The sequence below is a fragment of the Cupressus sempervirens genome, chromosome 6, assembly GCF_028749045.1.
Source record: "Cupressus sempervirens isolate cs-2001-9-10 chromosome 6, ASM2874904v1, whole genome shotgun sequence".
Taxonomy (NCBI): Eukaryota; Viridiplantae; Streptophyta; class Pinopsida; order Cupressales; family Cupressaceae; genus Cupressus; species Cupressus sempervirens.
The window spans coordinates 331,888,864-331,902,080 of record NC_143123.1 but is presented as its reverse complement, the minus strand read 5'-3'; the positions used below and the strand labels follow the sequence as shown (position 1 = coordinate 331,902,080).

The window sequence follows — 13,217 nt, the reverse complement described above, 5'->3', positions numbered from 1 at the left end:
ATGGTCTCTATGAGGCCATAGATAGTGGGCAACATCAAAACGTCACACTAAAATATACATCTTACCAAGGGGAACACTTAGATTTTTTTTAAGTTCCTTAATTTATTTTACATTTTAGTTTGCTGGATAGCCACTACTGTAGATAGAGCCAATGAGATCATTTTACATGAATGAGGAAAATCTCAGGAAAAAATGTAGAAAACATTTTTTGAAAACTTATTATTTATACACTAATTACAATTTTCTCTTAAATCACAATTTTTTTCTGAATCATGGTTGACTTTGACTATTAGTTTCCCTCTAATAACATTTATATCACAACAAATCATTACAAAATTCTTAAACCATGCATTTTTGGTTAAGATTATACGTACAAAAATGCAGAAGGCACGGTTTCATTTTACCATTTTGTCTTGTTTAAGGGCATCTGTGGTTTCCTGCTCTGTTTGAGACTATGTTATTAAGGTCTTGGAACTACAAAGCTCCCATTAATGAGCACATGAATCTCACTCTTCAAACGTCAAAATTCATTAGTCAATTTCATCCATTGAGAATGATCTCTTTGGCAGGATGTCCATCAAGGTAGCTAATTTTCCTTTTTTCTAGGGAAATTAGGCATAGTTATTGTTCTTCTGGTATAGTATGGAAGTACTAATCTGCAAGCTCCTTTCCTCCTTGTAGGCACTTTTCCCTTTATTCCCCTCACTACAATAGCCCAACCATCATTTGAACCTTGGGTCAAATTGGCTGGGCATATTTGCCTCAATAATTGGATTATAATTATTTCTAGTCATTAATAGTTTGATATTCAATGTAGCAAAATATTATTAGTTACCATTTAAATATTATTATATTTCTATTGTTAAAGTTTAAAATTTAAAAAAAAACATAATTTAAATCCATAAATTTAATTATCTTTTTTTTTTTTTTTTAACTATTGAATTCGAAGTTAAATTTTGGAATGTAGATTTTAAGTTGATGTCTTTGAACTTTATTATTGTATAATTTGAAATTTTAGATTTCTATTTGGAGATAATATGTATATGTTGTCTTTGAATATAGTTGGATCCAGGGACCGTCGAAACAAATAATAAACATCAAAAATATCTTTTACATCTTAATAAACAAAAATAAGTCATATATCTAATTTCATCGTTAAATGGAAAAAATGGCTAATGGTGTGTGCTATAAAGTTTTATGTGTATTTAGAGGCCTTAATTAGGGCTTCTTGTTAGGGGATCTACGATTCTTCCCCTCAAACCCACTAGGGGTGTTACCTCTAGACCCCAAAAGGACTACTAGTGAAGTATGCTATTGAAAAGCCTTTAATTTTTTAGAATACAAGTGTTGAATCTTTTTTTCCAACATTTTTATAATGATTTTAAAATCCCATCTCTCCATTTGAATCCTAAGTTTTAAGAAAAATCATGTACTTTTGGTTTGTCATTTTTTCCCAAAAAAATTACTTCTTTGTTTTACATTATTATTCTGGAAAACAGCAAATATAAAATCATTTGGCACACCATTGATTATAGATAGAAGATCTAGCTCCACAAGCCAAAACATTCCAAGATACGATAACTAAACCCAAAATTTAACTTCTCTAAAAACTTGAAGGCTGGTAAGTCATAGCAAACCTTAACCATACACATAGAAAGGAATGACACCAAAAAAGTGTTAGCCCCAATTGATAATGTAACTAAGAATGCTATTATTGTATTTAAAAGCTAAGTCACAAGGTTTGAATTTGAATTCGTGTTCATCAATGGAAAAATGCAGATGAAATTTGGCAAGGGTAAAAATCCAGAAAAAAATTGACACTAAATTTAACTTTATTAATTTTCAAGTATATGTAATATTTCTACAAAATTGTTCAAATATATTGACATTGCTAAATAATTAAACTAAATAACTAGATATTTTATTAAAATAAAATAATATTATTATAAATAACAATATTATACGACATTCCATAAAATTTGGATGAAGTTCAGAAAGGATAAAAATTCGCTGAAATTTGAACTCAATGGATGAAATTCGGCGTATCTTGTGACTTAGTTTAAAAGAGCCATATCAGTTGTTATGTTGTCACTGATTGCAAGCCTTGGTTAGGCATTATGCTAATTCAGTCAGGTATCATATCATATTGATTGATGAAGAGGATTTGAAGCAAGTTTGATGATGGCAGAGTTGATAAGTATTGGTATTCAATGGGTACTTGAATGAATTGGACTATGACTATATAATGTTGGTTTGATTGTTTTGCAATCACGTTATGTTGTTATTAAGTTCATAATTGGACAGTTGGTGAAAGGACTACAGATTTACCGAGTGATTACAGTTGTCACCGAGCGTCTGGCAAAGCAAAGTATAAGTTCAGTGTTAACCGAGTAATTCTAGTGTTAACCGAGTGTTGTGTTGACCGAGTCTAGTTGCAATCTTTGTCGAGTGAAGAACAAAAGAAAAGATTAATTTGAGGCCAATAAATGATGAAAACTGAGAATGTTCGAGAAGCATAAAGGATAAGGACGAAGTTTGTTACAAGATCAAAGACTAGAATAATTCAAAGATGATCGTATGGAGAAGATTTGCTATTTTCAAAATAAGCACAAATTTTGAGGTGAACTAGCATTGACCAAATGACTAGATGCAATGAATCTGAGATCTACGATTGTAATTAAGCGACAAAATCTAGAAGGAAGAAGTTAACTATTTAAGGAGATGAACGAGACCATTTTTGGTTGCTAATTGTTTGCTGATATTGTTGAATAAGTGTGAACTATTGAAGGAGAAAACAGAGAAAGAAGAACAAGTTGAACCGAGTAGAACAGAGGAAGAAAGATCAAGCAAAGTAAGTGCAAGGTGAAAGAGAAAGAGTGTGAATCAGCCAGACAAAGATCAGAAGGTAGAGGAAGAAAGATCAAGTAGAGTAAGTGCAAGGTGGAAGAGAAAGAGTGTGAATCAGCCAAACAGAGATCAAAAGTAGAAACCGAGCAGAGCAGAGATCTGAACAAGCAAGGTAGTGTTAAATCTAGCAGATCATTTGACTGTTACTTTCTTACCATTGTGGAAGATATCTTTACTAATGACAAGGGGTGATAAGGTCTAGATGATATTTGGTTAAAATCCTCTAACTAGGTCACACTAAAAATGTGCATGTAAACCTTTAACATGGTTGGCTCCTAGCAAAGAGCTCACTTTAGTAGAGTGAAAAATTTTAGGTTGTTAGTTCCCAAGTGGTTTTTCCCTTTACAGGGTTTCCACGTTAAATATGTGTCAAAATGTATGATTGCTTATGTGTTGCAAGTTTATTTCATGTTATTTACATATTGTTGCAACTCGATATAAGCTAAAGCTAATTCTCTGATACTTGGTAAAGTTGACATAAGTTTGAATTGAGATGTGGAATGTGATTACCGAGTTATTGTTGTAAAACTTTATGAAGTTTAAATTGGTACTGTATTATTTTAAGGGTCTTTGGGATAACCGAATATAACTGATTCACACCCCCCCCCCCTGCCCAATTATCTAACAAAAAGACCTTATATACATAATTCTAGACGAGTCCAAGGTCTACAAGGATGCAAAGGGGAGGTTCTTCTCTTCACCTGTATGGATTCAAAAGAGGAAAAATCAACGACTATCTAAAACTAATTAGTCTTTTAGGCTTTAATCATTACCCTTTTCATAAATGTAATTTTATTTTTATTTTTAAAATTCAATTTAATTTTAATTTTCCTACTACATAATTTTTAAATGTTTAATTTATAGATTTGTGGCAGGATGTTTTTGGTACTACAACATTAAAATTGCAAAGGCTAGTAATCTCTATTTTATTGCAGCCTTGTGTGCTTCTGGGTATGAGCACTTGTAGCCTACATGAGAGCACTCACACCGATAAGAGAAAAGGACAGCCTAGGAGTGACTCGAGTACTTTTGTATTCAACCAATAGAATCTCCTTCAAACCAAAAATGTATAGGATTCTCTTCAAGATGCCAAAAACTTAAATAACATCAATCAATATGCAAGTTGGATTGTCAAAGACACATACACAGTGTTCAGTGAGGAAGTTCTCATTGAATTGGAGAGATAGCAGCTAAGATATTAGAGGAAGACATGCTTGATACTTCTGATTTACCATGTATTTTAAGGCTAGATAGCAGTAGTACCAAGAATGGGAAGAGGAAACACTAAATTGATCAGACTCATTGGTTGTTGTACTTTGAATTTTAGAATTTAAGCATATTCAAGAATCACATATATCATGACATGTAATTTCTAAATTAGGAAATATTGATGATCAAGATTCAAAACACGTGTCATCTAAATTCATTCTTTTTGCGTCTCATGCATTATTTAAGATTTTTGTGTGATGTAATTTTTGTTTTACTTTTTTGCTAACATTTGTCAAGTGTTTGCCCATTTTTTGTCGTCCAAAATTCAACTCAAACTTTTGAGTTCCTGAGTTTTTGCCAAGTCTAAGTTTTGAGGCATGCCCAACAGTAAGAGACTTCTCATGTTGTATATTTTCAATCATAAATTACACTTGGGGGCTAATTGAGATTCGATCCTAGAGATTGGTAAACGTCTGATCCTAAGAAAACCTGCCAAATTTTATTACAAGTATTGTTGATGAATCACTAGGATGTAATCTTTGCATTAGATACCCATTTTGAGAAAATAATGGTCACCGAATGGATTTCAAGTCCTTCCATATTGATTGGTAAAGTAACTAGGAGCCCAAGATTAGAAATTAAGGTTTCAAATTCAGATATCCCTTAAAGGCAATAGGCTAAGAAAATTTTCACACGCATATCTTTTGAATAGAGCATCAATTTTGGACAAATAAATAGTTAAATTTGAAATATTCATGTAGTATCCAAATCACTGATAAGATTTTTTAAGTCTTGAATGTATAAAAATTAAGTTTTCAAAAATTCAATTTGCAAATGTGAACAAAGAATGCAATCCCTATATTTCACATGCACACATCTCGATAGATGCTTGAATGTGAAAGTTCTAGAGAAGAAAATTTTAGTTCATATTTCACTATGTATCTTTTAATTGAGTTTTTTAACATGTACCATGGGGAGAGTGATACAAACTTGAAAATTATCAATAACTTAATTGTTTATCAATCTAAATTTTGCCCTTATCCACTAAAAGATTTTAATTTTTCATTTGATAGATATAGCATGTTTATTCATCTACTTTGGATGGTGTGGTCCACTAGGGAAGAATCATCTAGATCTCCATATTGATGGAAAATTACACATTGTAATGACATTTTTTCACGACCGACCGAATGTTCTAACACAATTCTTCTAAATTCAAGGAATAGTCTTTCAAGATGCACAAAAACAGACTTTAATACAACTTGGAACTCGCAACCTAGGGATAATCTCAAATGTTACGATATTGTCCTAATGGAGTTTCCGTATCTCTTGAGAGAATCTACTTCTAGAAATCGCTATGGAGCAATGTACAGGTGCACCTACATTCGAGCAATGCTTGGACAATCATCTATATGATTGAACAATAGCAACCAAGGATTCACGTCTAGAACAACTTCATTCATAAACCAAGGCCCTCCTTGAATAGCAATTCATTTTCTTCCTTGGTGAAGAATACGGCCATGATTCCCATTTCAACTTGGGAAATGTCACTGAATCTTGTGAGGTTTTTTTTGCAGGAACACACAAGAACTATTTTTGGACCCAAAACTCCCTCATAAACAAACAATGCCCATTTTTTAAGGTACCAACCTTGTTAGTCATTTCATCCCATAGAAAAAATGGGAGATCTAAATATGTATGAAAGAGGTTTGGTCATGTATATTAATTGCCTGTCATACTTTGTGGCACAAAATACTCCATTTTGAAGTTGTATCATATTATAACTCTTTGTTGAACTGTTGTGGTATATAAATGAAATATTCCCAAAATGCCATAATGACATGCCCTTGGGGGTACAAGTGACTTGTAATGGAAGAAAATGATAAAAATCCCTTAGAAACCTGAAAGGGTGAGTTATATCATTGCAAATGTAGCACACTGCATTTACTTCTCAAAATTTCAGTCGATTTTAGTTTGTTTTAGTTATAACTTATTTTAATAATTGGTTCCCTGTCATCCTCAAGCCTTTTCCTGATGTCCCCTGTCCCATAAACTTGCAGAAACATTGGATATTCCTCTATTAAAACTTCCTAGTTACATGTATCTCAGATCACAAAATTAAAAACTCTATTTTTCTTGCTTGACCTTCCATACAGTCAATCAATAAATGCACATGAAACACAAAAACCAACATCTAAATATCTTGGATATAAATGTAAATATATCATTGACATAAGAGATCAATGTAAAGCGTTAAATTCAACATTCTTAAAACCACCTCCAACCACACGAGAAACCAAGGGTGGTTGATTTAGAAGTGAAAAAGTAATATCCAGCCAATGTTTCTATGAACTTCCGGGACAAGGGACATGGGCACATGTTAATTGGATAACCAAAAAATCAAATCAAACTGCTTAACATTTTCAGATATTCGAAATAACAAAATTTCAAGTAACAATAACATCTATGTTATTGAATATTGAACGATAAACATTTATATTGACCAGTGAAAAATGAAATCCAAAATTAAGAGAACGCTGAAATAGAACTATCAAATTGTACATATGAACATCTGATTGTCATATTATCAATGATCATTGAAAAAAATGTTTTAAAACAGCCACTTTCTGTACTATTTTTAGTTTTACAAATATAAATGTGTTTTTAACATCTTTTAAACAACAGCTCATGTGGGGATGTTAGGGTGTCCCTTATACATACCTAGCAGATCGAAAAAGTCACTCAATTTCTCAAGATTGTCTAGAGTCTAGAGTCTCTAGACATCCCAAATACTGCTTACCCAACCCTAACAAAATAAAAAAGAGGAAGGTCCCAACGATGCCAAACAAATCTTGAAATGTCTCTAGGATGTAAGAAAAAAGTTCAAATAAAAGAAAAAAAATCTTGGGTCACTCGAGATGGACCCCAAGGACGGGACACATCCCCATAGGACACTCTAGAAACTTAACCTACATAGATATTTGCAGTCTAGAAAATGTGTCCTTAGCAACTTAAGCAGCCATATTTGAGATAGACTTATACTCTGGATTAGAGAATGTCCTCACCTTTCCAATAGTCTGTGGATCACCAAAGCAATCAAGATAATCATCCTACAAAGAACACAAAAAGATATTTGTTACAGAGAAGAAGAAGAAGAATAAAGAAGGGGAAGTGGAGACTTTCAAAAGAAAAAAGAACAAATAATAGTCAGCATTAATCACCTGTACTTGGAAATAGGTCCCCATTTGTATTAAGATGTTCTTAGCGTCTGAGAAGTTATCTAGATTTTCCTCTGCCATTAATAGGGCACAAGCAACCTACAAGAAATGAAATCATGGTTTATTCAGGTTTTGGTCCCCTAATATTTCATTAATGCTAATAAAATATAAAAATGTTGCATAGAAATAAGACTCTGCTATAAAGAACTAGCAATAGCAAATGCTGTGATTTTGTACAGAAAAATATATGATGTTGGGGTCATCCTATCTGATTCACAAACAGAATCAATATGTCTCTCACTGGAAGAATGAATCTCTCCTAAGTCCCTAGCATCCAAAGACAGCCTCAGTTTGAAAAGAAGACAAAGAAGCTAGTAATTTAGCTTCATATGGAATGTTGTTGAATACAAGAAACAAAAATTATAAATCAAATAAAATCAAAACCAGATGTTGACCGGATGAAATATACAAAGTCATCTATCCATAAATAAATTGCACACTAATGATACCTATCATGTACAACATGTCAATAAGAGGGTTAGAAACTGTACACAGCATAAGATATCAAAATAAATGTAAACATGTGGAGAATAGAACATGAAAATATATTTTTTGCAAATGACTATGTCTATCAATCATATACATTTCCTCCAAAGCTATGATGCTCTCAAACATTGTGTTGTATAATTCTTGTGTTTTCATTTATTTAAAATATACCCTTAACCTTACAGTATAAATATGGTTAGACTAGTGAACTTCTGGCTGCCTTAACCTCCTAAATTGAATCATATTATCATTTTTACATTGTTATTTAATTAGCTGGGTCAAGCTTACACCCATAAAGTTGTATTTAGGTCGGACATGGTGTTATTGGGGGTAGTGTGTCTTATTTTAACATATTGAGTAATGAATTCTTGTTGAAGATTTTTGGAGGTATCCCTCTTGAAGTGGAAAGGAGGTTGTTGCTTCGAAGTGGCATATTATTATCAAGTACTTGCAACATATTTCATATTATATCTTGTGCAAATTATTTCATTACAAGTGGTATCTGAGCATGATCTTGGAACCGTGAAGACAAGGCTTTTTCATCAAGTTTGCAGGTCATTTTTAAAATCACATCTCTCAAATTTGAGCAAATCTTTTCTGACTTTTTAAGGGATTTTGAAGACCATATTGAAGCATATCCAGCCCAATTTTTAAGACAATTGGAGCTGAATTGAGAAAGTTATTGCAGAATTAGGATTTGCACCCAAAATATTTAAGAACTGCATATCTCTTGATCTTAGTGAGGTTCTTCCTAATTTCTGAAGGGTTTTCTAGAAGGTTATTAAAGAGTATACCATATAATCTTTAAATAATTTTTATTCCATTTGTGTGATTTATTGCAAAATCATTATTTTCTATCATGATGAGGTTTGCTAAAAAGGAGTAAAAAATAATTTTGCCACACCAAGAAAAACTCTTTAGGAAGGGGGAACAAGTGTGATATGATTCCTAGTGATAAAATAAGCAAGAAATGCAAGGAGACATGCAAATCAGGGGAGTAGATTTATCCAACATAAAGAGTGTGTTAGCTTCTTATATAAATGAATCAAGAAAGGATGTCTCAAAAAGAGAAGGTGAATCGTCTAGGTCAGAAAACCATGATTTGAATTGTAATATTCACTTGGGATCTACATTCGCAAGTTTTATAGGCATGATCTGCTAACATGGAAAGTCAAATGGAGAGATTTTTAATGTGCATCAGATATCAAGAGGACCAGAAGTTACTCTGGCATCCTTGTAACTGGATCCAAAGCAATTCATTTGGTATCGATGCCTATGTACTCAATGACAGAAAAATGGTCTCTCCATCTCACGGTAAGTTTTTACAAAGGAGCTACAGTCAGCAAGTGTGACCAACAACTTCTTCAACAATTTCAAAACCTATCTATTAGAGTGTATATAATTAAAGAAGAGAACTTGAATGGTCTGTTTTTGGGAAGTCTAAAAGACCACATTTAACATGAGGTTCGCATTTTTAAGTCTACCTCTACAAATGAGTCTTTTGTCTAAGCACTTAGGGTAGATGAGAAATATTTAAGTTCTAGAAAGCAATAGGTTAGTGAGATAAGAGCAAAGGTTCTCAACACCTTCTCATCCCCAAGCCATGGATTAGCACCACAAAATTAGATGAGGAAAACATTTAAACTTTAATTGTGACAGCAAATTCAGTCGAGGACATTAATTAAATAAAAGTAAGCTGTTTTATATTTAAGGTACAAGGGAAGAAAAGGAAGAACTGTTATTAGAAGTGATAAAGAATCAGATGATTCTCAAACAGTCATTTCCTGTAATGCACTTGGTTTTACCACCCCACAAACACTCAAACTAGTCGGTTTCTTGAAAAAGGAGAGAGTAATAGTTTTGATAGACTCAGGTAGTACTCATAACTTCATCAACAAAAAGTTGGCTATATGTCTGAGTTGTTCATATACCCAGGTCCAAAGCCTCAAGTTTTGTTTGCAGATGGTACAGTTAGTTGTTTTAGAAAAACCATAGTATCAAGTTATCCACAGGAGACTATATTCTTGACTGCCCAATTTATGCTATCTCTATGGGAGCAACAAATATTCTTTTGAGAGTACAATGGATAATAGCTTGGGAACAATTAAGAAAAGCACTAAAGAACTGTGTATGAGATTTAACTTAGAAAGAAAGATAGTGAAGCTAGGAGAAATGCATGCAAAAGCCCCACAAATGGCAAGCTCCCATCAAATGAAAAAAATTTTAAAGACAGGAGTTGATGGATTTGTGATTTGTCGCCCAATTATGTACATTAGATTGGAAGAAAAGATAATGCAGCTAGAGGGATGCATGCAAAAGCCCCACAAATGTTAAGCTCTCATCAAATGCAAAAGTTTCTAAAGGAAGGAGCTGATGGATTTGTGATTTGTGGCCCAATTATTTTCATTGGAAGCCTATCAATCAAATGCCCCTATCCAGGGATAACTTTAAGAAACCCCTCACAAGAAAAATATGTAAAATGCTGGCATCAACATTTAATGTGAAAGAAAAAATTCTAATCGAGGGCAATCTTTTTGTTTGAGGCAAGGCAAAAGATTATTTTCTATTGGCGAAACTTTCCTTTCCATATCAAAATTTAATAATAATTGTGGCAAATTTATTTATTTGTTTTTGAATACAAATAAATGTAGGTGGTTTTTTTTGTCGGTCATAAACATTTTTGTAATGTAAGAGGTGAATTAATTGTTTTATATAGCACAAAATATTAATAAAGTTAGCTAATTTGTTAGTTGCTACAAACAGATTATTTAAATTTTTAGTGAATAGAGTCACGGGTGGCTAATGACCCATATGCCAAGTGTACAATGTACTTGTAGTCTGCCAACCCATTAAGATTCAATTAATGTGTCCTTTCTTGTTGTCAACTTGGTCATCGTGAAAGGAATTGATGTAGATCATAGATGTAAGATAGATCAATGGCCTTAACTCTATCTCGGGCCTAATTTTAAACGCTATAACATAAATTCTAATTCTTACCGAAATTAAGGCACATGTCCCAAAGTCTAAAATATAAAATAGTTGGCTAAACAAAGGATGTTGGAGACACGCGTCAATAAAATGGTACAACACTCAACCCCAGGATAAATATTATTTTATTCTAAGGGCGAAATGACATTGCCCAATCAGAAGACATTAGGTAAAGGTTGGCAAATATTTTAAAATAACTATGTCCTAAATATAGATTACATTGGTGATTGGACTGGGATTTGGGACCAATTATGTACACACTAATGGGTGATTAGCCTAGGATTTGGACCCAAATTATTTAATATCTTGGCAATCTATTTGAACCCATATGTAGGTTTTATTCGCCAAACTGTGATTTCCCGAAGAGACAGAATCACCAATTGGTGAATATTCGCCACTAAAAAATCATTGCCCCTATCACTCAAAATCTGCGAAGAATTATTGCTCGTCACGTAGTAGTTTTTGGAGAGATTCCTAAAGGACTTCACCCTAAGAGGGATCATGATCATGATCATGCCATGCAACTAGTGTCTGAAAGCCAACCACCCAACATTAGGCCTTATAACAATATATACGTAAACATTGTTCAAATGATCTTGGAAGCAGGATTTATACAACATAGCCAAAGTGCAAACTCTTCACCTATTGTGGTGGTGCATAAAAAGGATGATACATGGCACATGTTCCCAGACTATAGATGTTGAAAGATTGGCAAGATTGGAAGATTGGTTTGATAATGATATGTTACATTCATGAGTAAGTTTGTCACTGATGTCAACATAGCATGTTTGATGTATTATGTGGTATCTGACAGAAGAATAGTGGAAAGATTAAGTTGGTACGGATGGCTAGTTGAGCATGATAACCACTCGAAGTTATGGGAGATACTTCTAAGTATCTGGTATATGCAGTTAATGTCGGAAACAAAAAGGAAAAGTCTAGAAGAAGATATGCAAGTTTTGATGATGTTTGTTCTGAGATAGAGTTTACAGAGGCATGTTCTAATAAACTTGTTATATCTCCTAGTAGAGTTGATATCTTGAGAATCAAGGTTGAGGACCTAGAGAAAACATGTTGAGGATGACGTGGCTAAGCTCGCTCGACATAATATTGAGTGTACAAAAAGTTATTCAAGCTGCAAGGTGGAAGATTTGCGTTATCGCCTAAGTGTAACATGTTCTTAGTGTGGTCCTATAATAATTAATTGAGAAGGACTAACAACTGACTCAGGAATTGTTTTATGGACTCAGTATAAAGGAAGGACATTTTCCTTTATCATGAGATGTGTGGATATGGTGATGTGCGAATTGTGAATGTTCAGAAAGCAGCACAGAGTATTGAACGCGAAGGTGAGTAGAACAGTGCGGAAGTGAAGGAAACTACATTGCCAAGGTTTAGCTGAGTGATTTGAGGTTTGGTATTTAATTCCAAGGTTCGTGACCTGGTCTACAAGGTCTAACAGTTTTTGGTCCAGTTGACAGGACAGAGGAAAGTACAAAGGAAAGAAGAAGATACCAGTAAATTACTTGTTTGAGCAGTGAGCTCTTCTTGTAGTTGAAATTGCATGTTTGGGTAGTGGGCTCTTCTTGCATACATTATACTACAACTCCTAATAGGGTTGGAATCTCCTAAAAGGGATTCAACGTCTCCTAACAGGGACTCATTGTACTAAATGTTGTAACAGACTCCTAACAGGGTCTATCCTCTAACAAGGAATATTTATATTAGTACATCATCTTGTGGGCATCATTCCCATTGAGGTTTTCCCTCTGATCAAGGGTTTCCCTGGTCAACATATCTGGTGTAATTGTCTATGTGCATCTTTATATAGTTGTTTTTTACTTTGGCTAAATGGTTAAGTTTGTTTAATTAAGATAAGTGGTTTATTTATTGGATAACTGATTCACCCCTCACCCCCCCCCCCCCCCCAATTATCTTGGTGGACTATTGTTTCTAACAATAGAGTGCTCAACATGTAAACTATCAATAATAAGTTTCCTATTCCAATTATTGATGATTTATTAGATTAATTGAATGGAGCTATGTTTTTTACGAGGTTAGATCTTAGATCAAACTATTACCAAATTCAGATAAAAGAAGATATTCCTAAGAAAGCATTTAGGACTCATGAGGATCATTTTGAGTTTTTGCCAATACCTTTAGGTTTGAATAATGCACCATCTACATTTCAAAGTTTGATGAACTTCATCTTCAAGTTTGATGATCTCCAGCTTCAATAGATATTTGAGGAAGTCTGCATTAGTGTTATTTGATAATATATTAATTTATAGAAAGATTTGGGAGGAAATTTACAAAATGTTGATATAGTATTACAAGTTCTTCATGATA

General features: G+C 33.3%; 1 protein-coding gene across 1 annotated transcript in view; it reads right to left on the bottom strand.

Moving 5' to 3' along the window:
* LOC149552507 (farnesyl pyrophosphate synthase 2-like) overlaps positions 1-13,217 on the bottom strand; it is a 60,053-nt gene that overhangs the window by 6,305 nt on the left and 40,531 nt on the right. The window contains exons 8-9 of the mRNA XM_089788089.1: positions 7,338-7,433; positions 7,182-7,226 (exon numbers count right to left, since the gene is read on the bottom strand). Of these exons, the coding sequence (XP_089644215.1) occupies positions 7,182-7,226; positions 7,338-7,433 (141 nt within the window). The remainder of the gene's footprint in view (positions 1-7,181; positions 7,227-7,337; positions 7,434-13,217) is intronic.